General features: G+C 42.9%; 1 protein-coding gene across 1 annotated transcript; it reads left to right on the top strand.

The window, feature by feature from the left end:
• The first annotated feature begins 957 nt into the window (after positions 1–957).
• nop16 (NOP16 nucleolar protein homolog (yeast)) lies at positions 958–8,935 on the top strand. The gene is made up of 5 exons (XM_026182440.1): positions 958–1,202; positions 2,334–2,442; positions 3,489–3,543; positions 5,024–5,130; positions 8,288–8,935. Exons 1-5 carry the CDS (start codon positions 1,096–1,098, stop codon positions 8,429–8,431), a joined length of 522 nt encoding a protein of 173 aa, XP_026038225.1. The 5' UTR covers positions 958–1,095; the 3' UTR covers positions 8,432–8,935.
• The last annotated feature ends 8,546 nt before the right edge of the window (positions 8,936–17,481 follow it).

Raw genomic sequence — 17,481 nt, 5'->3', positions numbered from 1 at the left:
ATGATATATGGGAATATGACAGTAAATACTAAATGTTAAACATTATTGTGCAGCACATAAGATCAACAGAACACAGTGTGCTTTGAGGTAGGAGCCAAAAAGGGTGTAGTTTGTGGGTGTGATCACCCGTGTGTACACCTGTGAGCATGGACGCGCTTGTTTTTTTAAAAGGTTCCTTCATGTAATGATCTGCTAGAGGGTGTGGGGGGGCCACAGCCCCGTCCTCCAGGGCGTGAAGCAGGTATGGAGGAGATCAAAACTCCAGACATCCAGAGGCCCCCAGAACACAAGAGACCAAGGAAGACCAACAGAGGGGCAGCCGCGCCACTGTCCCAGAAAGAGCTGAGGAGAGTCCCAGATGAGGGCTCACTCAGCAGCCGCGGAGCAGAAGCCAGGGGGGGTTGCAGTGACGCGCCCGTGAGCTCCGCCGGCAGCCAGCCGTGCCTGAGTGACCGAGCCCCAGGCCGAGAGGCCGGGGGCACCCCACCTCCGAAGTGGCCCGAGCAAGCCCCAGGCTCCAGGCCCCGATAAGCGGCCGCCAAGGAGTGAGCCGGTGTGTACCTGTACCACTGTACCACTGTAAGATTAACAATACTCTGATCCAGCGGCTTGTTGGGATGGGAGACCCACATGTCCCCTTCTGGACTCACCTCTGTTAATATCTTAGCAATTTGGCATAACATACAGTAAACTTAAAACTTTCTATTTTTTAAGTTTTTCCCGCAAAATTATTTGAATTATTTGATTTATAAAATAATTGCTTTAAGCAGAGAAAATAATTTCTTCGTTTATATTTTTATTTTTTATGTCACATTATTTTGTAAATATTAAAATGTGTTTATTTTCTCCTGTACTATATTCTTTTTTATTTTATTTTATTTTGTTTTTGCAGGTGGACTCTGTACATTCTGAAAAAAATGAGAAAAGAAAAGCGGTTGGGTTGGAGGGGTGTGGCCTAGTCGTCACATGACCTGCACAAACCAAACACGTGCTTCCTGTTGCTGCCCGCACGTTGGCTGTTCCTTTCTGATTTTTGGAGCCACAGTAAGAGCAATACAAAGTTTGCGGCTCTGAAAACGGAGGAAAATCTCTAAAATGCCGCGAGCCAAGCAGTCAGCCCGGAGGAAGAAGTTTGACTACAACCGGAACCGGAAGAACGTGAAGACGAAGAACAAGAAGAAGTCGAACCCGAGGATCGAGCAGTGAGTGTTAGCATGTGTGCTAATATTAGTAGGAATGATGCAAAAACACGTTGTTAAAGCTGCAGCCAAAACATATCAGTGCCCCGAGAAAGTTGATTGTTGGTCCCATTTGTTCCATTTGGATAAAGTCTTCATAAAAGAGAGTATTTTATACTTTTAACACAAGTATCTGAGTGTGAACTGAATATTTGTCATGAAATCAGCTGTTTGATGTTAGAGGATGAATGTACAGAGGCCCACTAAAACCTCACCTGCTGTTTTTAATGCAGTTGTTTGAGTGATACACAGACGGAGGATGGAAATGATGGTGACAGGCACTAAAATGTCCTCTTTTATGTGAACCAACAACTGAAATGTTGCAGCAGATGTGCAGGGTGTCTTTAAAAATGCTGAGAAAACTGGACAAGTCATGTCCTTAAGAAATGGAAGGAAAATAAATCCCGCAAAGACCTGACACAGGGCCTGAGAGATGGATCTGCGGTTTACTGGCTGTCAGGAAGTCATTGTTAACGGAGGGAAACAGGAAGATTGGGCTGAGGTTTGCCAATTATCCAAACACTGGACTGAAAATCAGTGGCAGCAGATCTGATGGAGGGATTATTCCCCATCATCACTCCATCAGAGGAGCCTCTGTGATGGTTTGGAGCTGCATTTCAGCCAGTGGAGCTGGGTATCTTGGCAACACCGTTAAAAAGTACCATTAGATTTTGATCCACCACACAAATCATCTGGAAAGCATCTGATTGGCAACGGTTGCATTTGTCAGCATGACAGTGATCTCAGTGTCAGTGCAGTAAAAGCATATCTGGATAGAACAGCATCAGTCATGGATCGGCCTCCCCGAGCCAAGACCTCGACGTTATTGAAGCACTGTGGGGTCATGAAAGTGAAAGGAACAAAAGAAGAGCTTTGAATGTCCTCAGAAAGCTTGGCGAAGTATTCCTGAAGACCTCTTAAAGAAAATACAGGCTGTGTTGGAGGACTAAGGGTTTCATTTATTAGTAATAAATCTGGTGAATAACTGTTCCTGTGCATTAAAGACTCGATTCTACAGACAAAGTTGTGCTCTTGGTCACGTGCTAGGCTGCAGTAGATGAGCTGTTCTCATGTCTAACATGTTGTCGTTGTCAGATCTCAGATTCGAAATGCGTGGGACGACAACAAGTCCGTCGCCAGGAACCTGCAGGAGATGGGTCTGGCTTTTGATCCTAACCGCTCTCTGCCCATAAAACAGCAGAAGGTAAGAGACTGCGCACAGTTTAGGTCTCGGATCTCTTTAGCTGCGCTTAATTTGCTCTAAAAACATGTTTTAGATGCAAAGTCAGTTTCGAAACATAAATATGAATTTATTCATAAATTCTGGTTGTGAATGTTTATATTTTATTCAGGTCTTCTATCCAATCTTTCTAATCATCTGTCATTCAGTTTTGGTGAGCCTGTGTGAATTAGCCTCAGGTCTTAGCTGACAGGACTGGCACCGGCGTGGTCTTCTGCCGCTGTAGCACATCTGCTTCAAGCAGTATGCACCCAGAGATGTTCCTCCGCCTACCTTGGCTGTAATGAGTGGTTTTTGGCTCATTAGATATTTGTGTTAACGAGCAGCTGAGGTGGTGTACCTAATGAAGTGGTCTGTGAGTGTAGAGCTAAAGATGAAAGTGATTAAATCAGTCATATTTATAGCAACTGCAAACACCTGAAATGAAGGAATGACCTCAAGTTTTTGCTATAAATTCTGTTAATGTTAAAAACAACCAGCACATTAAACTTGCAGCATGTTTGTGTTGACCTCCTGCAAATGTTAGTTTGAGCCTGAAGGGGGCGACAGAGTGCTAATTATGAAGTCTGCACTCAGCCTGAGATGTTTGATTGCTCCAGGTTTCAGACAGAAACAGAGATGCTACCTCCTGAATTTATCCCGGCTGATGTTTTACAGCTGCTCGTGTTTTTAATTAATCACCGCTGCCGTTTCAACCCGGGGCTAAACCGAGTGAATGCCGGCCTGCGGGCTGCACTTTGTTTTCCAGCAGCCTTCAGACATTCAGACGTTTTCATTTTGTTCTCCTGTGACGGCGACTAAATGATGAATTCGTGTTTTCCCCCCGGGCTCGGCGGCGAGGACACTTAAACGGTTTTGTCTCCCGAAACGTCGTCGCAGATGAGATAAAGCACATTTCACAGCTGTCATCGCGTCGCATTACGGTGGAAGACGGATGATTATGTTTATTAACCCAGAGTCCAAACAGGCTGCCTGATGACCTTCATTGTGTTTTTCTTCCACGCGTGCAGCTCCCCCGGGAAGACAAGAAGCCTGCTGTCGTCACCAAACCCTTCATCGTACAGCGTGAGTGTCTCCTCCTCATGTACATGAATGTCTGCTTCACTTCATCCTGCAGGTGACAGGAAACGCTAAACTAAACCCCACCTGCTCATTTATTCTTCTTTTATCTGGAGCCAGGAGCTGTGTGTCCATGATGTCAGCATGTTTTTCTGTCACACTTCTATGATTTAGGGATGATTTCTAGTTCATTGGCTCCGATCAACGTGAGAATAAGATGTGATCTTATAAAGACAATAAGTCGATGGAGAAGCAGTAAGTTTACAGGGCGATGCCAAGGTTGATAAATGACAATAAGAGAACAACAGAAAGGTCGGTGACCTCAGCAGAGGCATCCCGGCCTGCTCACTCAGATGTGGAGGGTTATTGTCCCGACTCTGGACTCCGTCTGAGGGTCTGATGTCTCCACCCTGAGTCTGAGTCTATTCACCTTTCTGAGGTGCAGGTGAGGGCAGGAACGTAGATCGGCGCTCGTCTCCGTCACTAACGTAGCCCAACAGAGGCCACTGAGCCGGCCGCTGCACAGAGCCCGAGGAGGGTTTGTTGTGGTCAGAGTTGGCTGGATGCTGGTCACCACGGCTCGATTAAAGCCTGCTCGTGGATGCCAACCAGGCTGTGCTTCTAGGATTTAGCAAATATTCCCAAACACTTCATCCGTACACCGGTCTGTCCGGTTCAGCTCGTGAGCTCGACCACGAGGCAGCCAGAGTGGGTAGCAAATCTGTAAAATTACAGAAAAAGTTCTGTTAGCTCGTCGTCCAGATTGGGGGATTTTTCCATAATAGTGAAAAAAAAAAACTTTACTGCCATTTAATCGTTTATCTAGTTTTTATTCCTTCAGTATGAGCGGCTGTGGAGAGGTCTTTATCAACGGGACAACTGTACAGTTCAAGAAAAACAGTTAAACGTCGAGAGTTTGTCCAGTGGGCCGGATCCTGGCCCACGGGCCTTATGTTGGACCCCCTCTGATATAGGGGGTCTTCTGATTGTTGGCATTTCTCAGTATCGTTGTGGTCGTCACCTTACAATATAAAGCACATGGTTAACAATGTGACTTGTAGTGTGAAGCACTTAGAGCGGACAGACACTTTGGAAATACACGAGCATGGTGAGTTGACCGTTACCGTGGCGCTGGGGTGGGGGCGGAGTCAGGATAAATCGTCCTCGGCTGCTGCTGCTTAATGACATGTCAGTGTTTTTAATGACGGCTTCTTCACTTCACTTCCAAAAGTCTTTTCACGTTGCGCTCTGTGAATGCAGCCTAACTAAACCAATTAAAAAGAAGCCGTGTTTCACTTCTGTGTGTTTGTTGTGATGTTATAGAAGCAGCAGCTGCAGATTCACCGTTTTTATTTCCAACCTATGGCAAGGTCGCAGCTCAGAAACGCTCGTCTGCGTCGGCAACCTTATTTCAGTTTGCATATTTACCTTCTTCCTGTTAAACCTGAGAAGAGTGTTTTTGTTCTTCTTTGGTTTGTGTGAGCAGAGCTGGAGGCAGAGGCCAGCCTCCCCGGCAAAGACACCAAGACGTTATCGACCGACCTGATCGAATACGTTCAGTACATGATCCGAGAGCACAACCAGGACTACAAGGTAAGAACGACCAAGCTTGGACCACAGTGACTTTCATCTGGATTTAACAGTAAATTACAGCTCCTTCATTTTACGGCCAATTTCCTGAGTTATTCATGAAAGTTTCACAAAAATAAGCAGGTACTGACAGTAAAAGGTCAGAAACCCCCAAGTGACCGTTACTCATGTGCGTCACCCATGGTCTCTGCAAGAGGCATCCCATATCTGCACCTGTAACAGCCTCGAAGCACGTCAGGGCCTGCTTTATCTTATTTAAGGGGGAGATAGGCCGGAGCATGTGTCATCTTTGTGTTTCATGAGCCTGTAACTCAGAAAATAATCACGTTGTGAGGATAAATATTAAATATACTGCAGTTATTGCACAGAAAAATCACCTGATTCTGAGGGGGTCGGATCAGAGGCATTGATTGTTGTAGTTTTTTATACTTGGAATAACCCTGAAGTGACTTGGATAAACAGAGCAGTGTGTGGCAGAGGTTTAAACCGAGTTTTTATTAGAAAAATGACTCATTAAAATGAATTTTCAACAGTTGCTTTAGATGAGACTGAGTCACCGCCGGGAGCGCTGCCAAGCCAGAGTCAGTCAATAAGAGGGGATATTGTGAGAGTGTGGATTTTTCTCTGTACAATGAAACGTCCTTCACGGAGAAATTTTCCACCCTCGACTTTTTGAGCCGAATGTGTCAGCTGGAGCTTCGCACTGAGAACGTGTCGGCAGATTCAAGGGTTTTATTGCAGTTCAGACCCGGGTGTATACTTCTGCTCCCATCAAAGTGATGCTTTTTTTATTTTACAAATCAAAACACAGAAGAACATTCAGACCGAGGTCAACCATCGAATTACCAGCAGATGGAATAACTGCTTGAACTGTAGCAGTACTTCATCAGTCAGAGCGATGTGATCAGCTGGCTCTCCGGCGACTCACTCGTCCCACTGATCCCATCAGACTCCGCCATCTTGGATTGTAGCTGTAGGTGCTGACAGCTGTCACTAGCTGTGTTCCAGCTGTGAGTCGGCTGAATGACATCGAGGATCATCTCAACAGCAGGTTGAAGGGAAGGCTGAGGCCTCTCTGGCTAGGAACGACTGAACTTTCAAAATAAAATGTAATGGAAACTTTTTTTAATAAACTTTAAAATCAGGTGCTGAATATACTTGGTGGTTATTACACCTGATCACCGCCCAGGTATAATTAATATGTAGGAAACACTCATTGCCCCTAACACCGCTCATGCTGGAGGTTTCTTCCCGGTGTCATCAAGCGCTACATCATTAGGTGGTTGTTGGATTGTTGGGGTTTTCTCTGTATTACTGTAGGTCAGGGGTCAGCAAGCTTTAACACCCAAAGAGCCATTTGGACCCGGGTTCAACGTCAAAGAAAACGCTGGGAGCCGCAAATACTTTTTAACATCTAAAATGAAGATAACACTGTATATTGTTTTTTACCTTTATGCTTTGTGTGAACAACTAAGGTGTGCTGCTTATGAAATCCATGAAGTGCTACAGAGAAAATTACATTTTATTTATGTAATGAACACATTTGAACTCTTAAAGAAATATAACAAAAGGAAAGCTGAACGAAAATGATCCAGCAAACAAAAACTGTTGTGCTGCCACCCTCATATCGCCTTTTGGAGCCTTCACCTGACTTTTAAAAAATAATTGGAAAAAAAGCACTATGCTGCTAAAAAATGAAAAATAGATCTTTGCAGAATTCTGCATAAATATGTATTTTACCTGGTTAATGTGTGTGGCGGGGCGTGGTCTGCAGCGCCGCTACAGGGGAGGCGGACGCACCTGAGCGGCACCCGCAATCACGCCTCGCCGCCTTAACGTCTGTGCTGTTGTGTTGGTGTGTGTCGGGCTGTGAGCTGCAAAGCTACAGCCGGCTGTGTGCGTACAGCAACCGTGTGTGAAAAGTGGTCAATAAAGAGATGTTGAAAAGCGTGTTCATGCAAACATCGTCGGGTCTGCCGTGATATGTTTACAACGGGACTTCTGCTCCTGAACCTCTGCGCACAGCGTCTGCAGATCAGGGCTGTAAGAAGTCACTTTCATCTTTACAGGACTGTAAGCTGTCGTCTGTGAGGCGTGAGCGGTGTTTGTCTTTAACGTAGTTCGCGGTGGAGAACAGCTGCCGACATAATGTGGATCCGAAGATCCATAACTGGCCTACCTGGAGTTGAAAGTCTCGATAAATGCATGGCGTTTCGGCGGGTACACCGGCTTCTGCGAGTGTGACGCTTATTTTGAGTGATGAAAAAATAATAGAATATAATTTTATTTTTATATTTCAATATCACAATAATCTTCCAATTTAGAACTACAAGTTAAAAAAGAACTGACATAAATAAAATGCACTTCAGTTAAATACTTAAAAAAACTTAATTTATTTTCCCAAACCACGCGGAGCCGCACTATAAGGACTGAGGAGCCGCAGGTTGCCGACCCTGCTGTAGGGTCTTTGGCTTACAGTATGAACCACGTTGAGAGGAATTTTGTTGGGATTATGTGTAAACAAAATTGAAAAAGAAAAGTCCTGGTGCAGAACAGCAGTCATCTCCCGGCTCTTTGTATAATAATATTTCATACAAGGCGTTCATCACAGATTCTCATTAGGAGGGACTTTTGGCTGCCTCTCCAGTGAGTCATTCATCCAAAGACTGACTCCAGCTCCACCTTCCTGGGCGCAGTCGGGCTGCACATGAACCAGTCCTCCACTGGTTGCAGATCCTTTTAGGGAGATCCTTTAATTTTCCGCAGAAGAAAGACTTCAGTTGACAGCTGTAGTCGAGTGGATGGGGGAGCTGGAGTCGGTCCAAAGGATGAGAGACTCACTGGAAAGGAAGCTGAAAAATGTTGAAAACAACTTGGACAGCAAGTTAGCTGGTGTCTGAAAGCACAAGCTGGTTAGCTGAACAAGAAGGTTATCTTACAGGCGATCATGGAGGAATAAAAATTAAAGATCAGCACGTAGCAGGTGGGAAATGCTGAGAGTTAAACTGACCACTTGTTTTCTAATACAGCATGGATCCATTATTTAAACTAAGACCCATCAGTCAGTGGAAAACAAGAGCAAGATGCTGACAGTAAAAATGTTAATGTTCACAGAGGAAGGCTCTCTCACGCTGCTGTCCCTTCCTTCCTCGCTCTGCAGGCGATGGCCAGAGACGAGAAGAACTACTACCAGGACACGCCCAAACAGATCAAGAGGAAAATCAGCGAGTATAAACGCTGCCACCCGCAGCACTACGAGGCCTTCGTCAGCTCGCTCGCAGCTCCAGAGCCGATGGTCCAGTAGAAGATCTGCTGTGGGTCTGAGGAAGTGGACTGTGGACATTCAGACTGAGGTCAAGTGTTTGGACGGAGAGTAAAATACCGGAGCTGTCGGCGAGTGCCGAGGAAACACGTCCATGTTCTGGGACGTTTCTCTCTCCTGTTGTATTTTTAATTGAGTCATTTTGTTTCAGGATTTATTCGTTCCTTCTTGTGAAAGTCAAACATGACTGAAATGAGATTTTTAATCATTTAAACCCCTTGAAACTCGTCCAGCAGGTGTGGGTTTTTTCCCTCTCTGGGATAAAAGTATTTCAGTTTCCTCCATAATCCTCATAAACCACAGGAGGACCCGAACATCCAAGTAAAATCATGAAAAATGGATCTATTTTTATTGGTGTGTTAATTGATTTCTGTTTTTATTCCCAAGCAAACCAAAGTCCGAAACCACGAGACAAGAATGATCTGTGCAGAGATCGAATATCAAGTGAGGTGCTAAAATAAAGAAGTTGGTGAATGTTTTTACTGATAAATAGCAAATATGTGAGCGTTTTGAGCCAGAAATAAAAGTCGGGATGATTGTTGGGACGCTCAAAGAGTTTCTGGATGTGACCAGAAGCGACAGATCAAAATATTTTTGCTGATTTGGAGGAGAGCTCTACAAAAATGTTAACGCCGTGTGAAAGCGTGACCCAGATCTTGCTTTTGGCGTGGCTCTAAAGACCTAAAATTACATTGCACAGCTCTGTTTTAAGCAATTCTTCTTTAAGTGATGGGAACTACGTAAGGATTATTTCAAACTGTCAATCATGCAAAGCTCCTTAAGCAGAGTCCAATAGTAGAAACTTGGAGATTTGAAACAAGTCTTTAAACAGCTCTCGAGCTGATTCAAACAACTTGTTGAAAGGCTTTAAAAATTCCACCAATAAGGGAGCGCACCGGAAAAATATTTTGTGATTTATTTATTTTTTGTGCACAATGTGTATTGTAAACTAAATTCTCGTTGCAGTGGAGTTCAGCTTCAGTCTTTGCTTTAATTGTGTTCAAATGCAGAGGAAGTTTGTTCACTGTGTTTAGGTAGAAACCTCATTAGAGTCTGGTTTTACTCTTTTACTGAACACGCAAGTGTTTAATATAAACGTACACGTTAATTTGAGTGTTTGATACGAGATTAATTCTGCAGGAGAAGCCGAATCAGGATGTCTTAAATTTAAAAACATGTTTTAATCGGACGCTCGAAGTGCTTCACCGTCTTTGAAAAACCTGCAGGAGACGACAGTTTAATCAGTGGAGATGGAAGTGAGGACAGACACGATGACCCTGAGGCGAACGGGAGATGCGTGATAACAGACAGGTCGTGATGTCCTTTTGAAGAAAGGGAAACACCCGTCCATGAGCTCCTCTGAAGACAGGCTAGGTCTAATGAATCAGCCTGTATTCAGTGAATCCCATTAACAGACCTCCACGTCGTCCTAATGATTTATTTTTAAAAGGTGCTCTCATGAAGAGTTTTATTTTACAGGGCTGGGGGGTTTGAACAAAGGAGACAAAACGCAGTTATTTTAATGACCACAAGGGGGCGGCGACTGTGAGACGATGGCCCCGCTGAGCCATGATGAGTTCAAGGGCTCAGCTTCTAGTTTCTTGTCTTCATGACTACGTTGTGATACTGATGATGTAGATTATGGTCTCCATTAGTCAGAAAGGCAGATAAACCAAGGTAAAATAATTTACTCACTGGCTAACCAATGAACGTTCAGCGTCCCTCAGTTTCACAGCCCGCCTCTCGCTCTTCACGACAATCAACCCAAGAGTTGCAAAAATGGTGGTTAAGGGTGGCTGGGTGGTCTTTGTCAATAAGAAAAGCTGTAAAAGTCATGAAAATACAGTTAAAATTAAGGATCTATGCACTCCTTCTTATTCTAAAGCTGTGAGTCTTTGCCGGGTCGAGTTCTGCTCCTTGGGCTTATGTTTGACACCCCTCGCTTAAAATCTTAAATTCATGCTGTGGGAACACTGAACATCTGTCCCAGAGTTCATGGTAAAATGTCAAATTATCATGATAAGAAACAAAACCAAATAAATCCAAGATTAAATAAAATGATTGGGACACATCCTGGTTGGACCATGAAGGTGATGTTAACCAATCAGTCCTGTTCAATCCACACGTGCCTATGAATCCAAGTCATTTCCCTCCCTGTGTGAAACACTGATGGCAGATCTGCTGTAACATCTAATAATTCAGATATAACAAGGAAAAGTGTTTCTATTGTGATCATTTCTGAACTAATCGATCAAACGCTTACGTTTTGTGTTCATATATATATATATCACGCCAGTTTTATGCACATATATATATATATATATATATCACGCCAGTTTTATGCACATATATATATATGTGCATAAAACTGGCGTGATTCCTTTTATTCAGCAAAAAATAACTGATTATGAAATCATAACAAGTTTTTATGACCCCGTCTGTTAAACTGAGACTAGGTAACATCTGGTTTATACCTTTATCGTCTTTGGTTGTTGTTAGATTATCTCCTGCACGACAGCTAAACAACATCTTGACAAACTCTTCATCAGCTGTTTCACCTTCTGAGCTCTCATCAATCATTTACAGCCAAGAAAAAGATCTTTGGCGTGAGAGCAGGAAGTTCTTATCTGAGGTCGTACTGAAGGAATGTCGGGCGTGATTGCTCAGTTTATAAATAAACACCGCTGCTTGTGAATTATTAACAGAGTCGTTCAGCGTGAAAATTCAGGACCTTTGTGGGTTTTTTTTACCAAGTTTGGTTTAAGACATTACTTCATATTTGTGTACAGTGTGTGCTGAGGAAATATTTGTATTTCCCCGGTTTGCAACCACCAGCATCCGCTGGTTGGCGAGTGGTTGCTGGAAATCACCAGGTGAGAAAGACCCCAAAGCTCGCAGATTACCTGTAAACACTCTGCAACTAAACTGAGGTCGTTTGGCTTCTAAGTAAAAACTGTCTTTTGAAATTCACAGTTTCAGCACAGCTCAGAGTAAATGGCGAATGTTGGGCTACCACAGCAATCTGTGGGCGACTAACATCATTTCAAGGAAGTTTTTGACTGGAGCACACTCTTTGCAACCAGCCCACCACCAGTGACAGCAACTTCCAGCAACCACTTGCTAACTGGTTAGGGAATGGTGGCTGCTGGGCCTGTGCAATCAATCAATGCAATCAATAAGAGCAACTCTGTGACTTGGATTTGATAAGGCAACCTTGATAAGGTTTGGGGGGTTTCTTTTGGCGTTATACTCATTCTTGTGCATTCTGTATATACACTAGCATGCAAGGACAGTCTTGTATCTGTTATATAACTGTTTTGGCAGGTGCAGTTTCCTGGAAGTTACGTCATGTACTAAAATGACATTCATGGAAGTCAGGTTTCACCCATGGTGCATCTCTTTCTAGGGCTGTTCAATATAACGATATATATCAGATGATGATATAAAAACGTCTATCGTTTCATTTTACGCTATCGTTTGTTTCGTGGTGTCGCAAAATAAACTCTTTACGGCAACATTTTTTCATGGTTTTGATGGTCACTGTCGTGGCTTTATTAATGTCTTAAAGTTCTCTCTTTCTCTTATATGTAATATAACCACACTACGGACGGACGAGCGCCTGTGTGTATGCGTTGTGGTTAGCAACAACGACGGTAACAGCATCGCGTGTCCGCTTGTTTATGTTCCACATAAACCTTTCACAATAAAGCTCAAGATCCTGTTGAGACTTTTCAAAATAAACTGAATCATGTGAAAGATGCAGATTATTTACGGATGAGAAGTAAAAAAGAGCCGCCAGGTGCTAAAAAATAAACCTTAGACTCAAACGTTAGAACAGGCTTTTCCCCGCAGCACGCCGTGTAATAAATACTCACAAAGGAAACGGCGGCCGTTACAACTTATGTCTAAAAATGTATCGTTTCATGCATCGTTAAAACTCGACTCCAGCTACACGACGCCCAGCTGGAAACACTTCACACAAGTCGAGCTGCCAGAGATTCACAGAGTTTACAGAAAATGTTACATTTGTGTGATTTATATCGTTATCGGACGATAGAATTCTTATATCGGGATATGAGATTTTGGTCATATCGCACAGCCTTCTCTCTTTCCCTCATGAATCACTTCATTCTTTAGATGTTATGTATCGTTACAAGCCAGTGGTCATTTGGGGTGTTTTATGCCTGAGTCGTACCTGCTGTGAGGCTTATGCTGACTGAGTCACACTCGTAGCAGTCTGCCGTGAAAACAGAGTGAAACTGAGCCAGAGTGACGTCTCAGCAAATTCATAAAAGTCCTGCTCTGCCGGCTGGGGAACTTCACCCAAGAAACAAGTCCGGACACTTATAGATTTGGTTCGTATTGTCAGTGTTTGCAGTGAATTGCTCAGACAGCAGACGCAAGGGTGATAAGGCAAGCAAGCAAATAGGATATTTGTTAGGGGATATCTCAGAGCTCCACTCAACGGGTGATATAACAGGATACTTACAAGCTGAGTGCAAGCCTGTGTTTATGGCATGTCTACTCTGCATGTTTCCCCACTTGTACTTTAGCATCTCATTTACATGGGATTCATCTCTGTTTAAGCCGAGCGACAAGGTTTGATGGCTTTGAATGACATGAAATCCTCTCTTGGTAATTCTTTAACCATCGGTTGTTTCTGGGAAATCAAAACAAATGAACTACAGATAAAAAGAATTAACCCTGTGCCCAGTGCCCACACACTTAGGTGTCCACACTGCCAGCCTTTCCACACGGCAGGGCGACGACAAAACCCCATCAGCTTTTTTACAACTGAGGGTACAAATTAGAAAAGATGTTTGCTCCTCAATAACTGCATTTTTGTCAGCGACCTTGGTTTTCTTTCTTTAAAAGTAAGATTACTTAATAAAAAGTAATGCAGGACAAAACTGTCATAAAATGTATTTACAACTTCATAAACAAATAAAAACAAAACAAATATTGAGAGATGAGAACCAATCAGAACTACCCATATGGAAAAGAAATAGGAAAAAAAAGACTTGCATCAGATGTGGCTTACTTCATATAGTGAATCATAGAAGGCTTATATGATTCACTCATGAAAGTGGCCACTTTCATATATTCTTTTAGTAAGTATCCAAAACATACAAGTTTCATTTATATAATTTTTTGAGGGATCTTATATCTGTTTTCACTCTTGTATGCTTTTCATGCAAGTTTCACACAAAACAGATAAAAACTTTATAAGATTTATATAAATCTTTTCCATATGGGTAAGTAAGCTGTGTAGTAAGGCGGGATGAGTTTGTAAATCATCCAATTAGAAGTAATGTCCTTGTACATTGAGGTTAGATTTGCTAATCTGATCTGTATCATGTCCATGATACTCAAAGGAGAGGAAAACTCCACCATCGATGACACTTTCCAACTCTTGGCTTTAAAACTCTGTTTGAACGAGGTGAGGCCTGCAACGCTAAAACCAAGACGGACAGTAAGGTAGCAACTGTTTGCTCTTCCTGTCATTGGCTAGAGGCGGTGCCTCATGCACGACCTGTGCAAAGCATGAGGCAAACTGTGGTCTATAACTGTGTTGAGCTATAGTTGTTTTGGGTTCCTGTACAAACTGAGAGGCTTGAGAGCTTGGCTCGCTCTCAGTGAGCGCTGGTCTGCCATCTGTCACTGATTCTGTTCATAATATTTATGGACAGAATTTCCAAGCACAGCCATAGTTTGAAAGGTTTGATCGTCTCAGGATCTTGTTCCTGCTTTATGCAGACGATGTGATTCTGTTGACTTCAGCTTGCACCAGGGCTGTTTGCAAGTGTGAAGCACTTGAAATGAGAGTTAGCACCTTGTAGTCTGAAGCCATGGTTCTCAACCAGGAACAGCTGGACTGGGAATGAGGTCCTCTCCCAGGTGGAAGAGTTTTAGTATTTTGGGAAGAGTGGAGCGTGAGATGGACTGACAGATTAGTGTGGTCCTGGCAGTGATGCAGATGCTGTACTGGTCTGTTGTGGTGATGACAGAATTGAGTGTAAAAGGACACGTGTTGATTAACTGGCTGATCTATGTTCCTACCCTCTCCTATGATCGCGACCTATAGATAGAAAGAATAAGATCAGCAGCAGAAATGAAGCATCTGAAGGTTGTCTGTGCTCAGCCGTAGAAATAGGCTCAATTGAGAGGGGCTCAAAGTAGAGCCATTATTCTTCCACATCAAAAGGAGGCAGTTGAAGTGGTTCAGCATCTGACCCCGGTGCCTCATGGGCACCTCCTCCTAAGTGAGGTGCTTCGTACATGTAATGGAGGCCTGGAGCAGATCCAGGACATGCTGAAGAGATTATGTCTCTGGGCTGGTTGTGCAATAATTTCAGGGAGGATCATTTTGACCCCTGAAATACTATCACAGGATGGCAAATCCGGTCGTTAAGTGATGACGCGACGAATCCTACTTCCGGGCCTAAAGTAGTCTGCGTTTAATATGGCTTTTGTGTTGTTAACATGTTTAATGTTTTGTATTTTCTTCTATTTGATCTCAAAAAGCTCCTAAAACAGTCAGTGATCACTGCTGACCTCCCTCGGCTTTTATTACCGCTAATCATTTATTTAAGCTCAGTTTTTAAAACCTTAGGATGTAACTACAGCCCAGCCCATGCAGCAGTATATGAATGACTAACCTCGTATTGTGGATGGATTATCTCAGTTGTTCTCCTGGCTGAAGTTTGGTCCTTTTACAGCATCCTGCCATGCGATTACATTTGTTCCTGACCACCGTGGAAAAAAGGTTAGCTTGTTCATATTATGCTAACATAGCTGTGTCGCTAGCGGTCACGTAGCACATCATTATATACCAGCTAGCCAAACTTCAGTAACCCTACAAACGTCACTGCTGTTTAGTTTTCTGTCTTCATTTATGTTGGAAGTGATAGCAGAGCTGTACGTTTTAATTTGTTTCCAAAACCCCGCAGTCAGGACATGCTATATTGTATTTAGATAGAAGCTAGCGAGCTAACTCCCTGCTAACTTCTAACTCCGTTAAATGTCATAAATTCCATTTTCATGGATGCCTGGATGTTAAACTCAATTGTTACACCTGGTAGAGCAGAACGCTGATCATTTTATTAAAGATGAAAGACTTTAGACAGTTTTTAACTCTCAGTAATGCCATAGTGATCGTTTGATATATGGACCTGCAGCGGAGTTTAGACCCAGACAGTAAAGTAAATACTTGACAAACATGAGACTTTGTGTCACTCTTATCACACGGAAAAAAAACCAAGCAAAACAAACTTAAACCAATTTTCCATTTGAGATGACTCGATTATGTCTTCTTTATCTTTCTCCACATTTTGTCACAGCATTTACAAAGGTGGATCTGCATATTAAACACGTGAGTCACAAGTTCAGGCTTCAGACTGAGTCAGCATGCTTCAAGCAGCTTTTTGCTACGCACAGAAGCTCCGCCCACCTGGCGCTCCAGGGAACCACATTCTCAGAATAAAGTTGGATTGAAAAGTGATAGGAAAGGAACTAAAACATCTCTCAAGTTACACTAACAGCCAGTAATTAGATTAATAAGCATTATTTTAAACCGTAAATCATGCAAAGCAACTCTAGTAGAATTCAAGAATAAACCCACTGAGCTGGAAATGAACTGAAAAGGTCCCCTTCAGGTTTGGTGATAAAAATCCATGTAGACATGCATGAATGTATATCTAACAGAAGACATAAAACAGGAAATGCAGTGACTGGTTATAAAACAGTGTTCAAACAGCAAATCCACTCAACTTTAAAGTGAAAACATTTCTGAATTACATCACAAGGAATAAAACTTCACATTCATTAAAAAGTAAAACTGTGCGTCGGAAGCGAACATTGCTGCACACACACAGCATTTCAAGATCTAGCTAATTCCATTTCATCTTACACAGAGCTTAAAAGTCAAATACTGCATTTACACATTCGGAGACGTGTATTTACGGGATAACCGATTCCTACGCAGCTACTGAAATGGGACTGGAAGTATGAGCTTATAAATGGGATGACGTCCAGACTGCACGGGCAAAATAAAGACGAAGAATTGATTTTAGAGCCACTGCTGACTATTACTGCCCATAACTAGAGAATCTGAGGGTAGACAACTGGGAAATTGTTTGAGGGTTTACAGAAGCACGATGGGTTCAGTTCACAAAATCAATTGCCCTGTTTTCTGAATTAACGGGACATCTTAAATCACAAAGAGCCTCTATTGATCTAAAATGGTAAATGGTAAATGGCCTGTATTTGTATAGCGCTTTACTAGTCCCTAAGGACCCCAAAGCGCTTTACATATCCAGTCATCCACCCATTCACACACACATTCACACACTGGTGATGGCAGCTACATTGTAGCCACAGCCACCCTGGGGCGCACTGACAGAGGCGAGGCTGCCGGACACTGGCGCCACCGGGCCCTCTGACCACCACCAGTAGGCAACGGGTGAAGTGTCTTGCCCAAGGACACAACGACCGAGACTGTCCAAGCCGGGGCTCTAAAAGCCCAATTTCTCAGAAGCAGTGATGTCCCATCTGAGACACAAGTTTGTCAGGCAAATGCACGACATAAACAGTATTTCACGACCATGTCGCAGCAGCCCATTGTGTTGTTTCTTCAGTAAGACTTTTATGACCATAAACACATTTTTTTTTTTTTTTAAATGCAGTTTCACAGGAGTTTTTAAAATACTCACAGCCATTATATTAAACTGTATTGGGAACACAAATAAGTTGATTTGTTTTTCTTCACCTTCCTGAACACAAAGTTCCAACTGTGTCTTTTTTGTTTTACCCATCCAGTCTCATATCTGTGTACATATAGTTCATATTTTCCACTTTTGCAGAGCAACAAAGTCCGCCATCACTTTGTTCTGAATGTAGAGTTAATTATTTCAGAGGTCACATTTCAAATATGTAAAATTGGTTGAATTTAAAACACTGGGTTAGGTTTAAAACGTCACGGTGCCACGTCTTATAAAGCTGATTCATGCTCCAGACACTAAATATACTTACAA

This window comes from Astatotilapia calliptera, chromosome 10 (assembly GCF_900246225.1).
Source record: "Astatotilapia calliptera chromosome 10, fAstCal1.2, whole genome shotgun sequence".
NCBI lineage: Eukaryota > Metazoa > Chordata > Actinopteri > Cichliformes > Cichlidae > Astatotilapia > Astatotilapia calliptera.
Note: the sequence above shows the minus strand (reverse complement) of the source record. Positions and strands in the feature narration are given on the sequence as shown.

Coding starts and splice junctions, on each gene's coding strand:
- nop16 (XM_026182440.1), top strand. CDS start 1,096: ATGCCGCGAGCCAAGCAGTCAGCCCGGAGGAAGAAGTTTGACTACAAC. Junction 1,203..2,333: donor TCGAACCCGAGGATCGAGCA/GTGAGTGTTAGC, acceptor TGTCGTTGTCAG/ATCTCAGATTCGAAATGCGT. Junction 2,443..3,488: donor TGCCCATAAAACAGCAGAAG/GTAAGAGACTGC, acceptor CCACGCGTGCAG/CTCCCCCGGGAAGACAAGAA.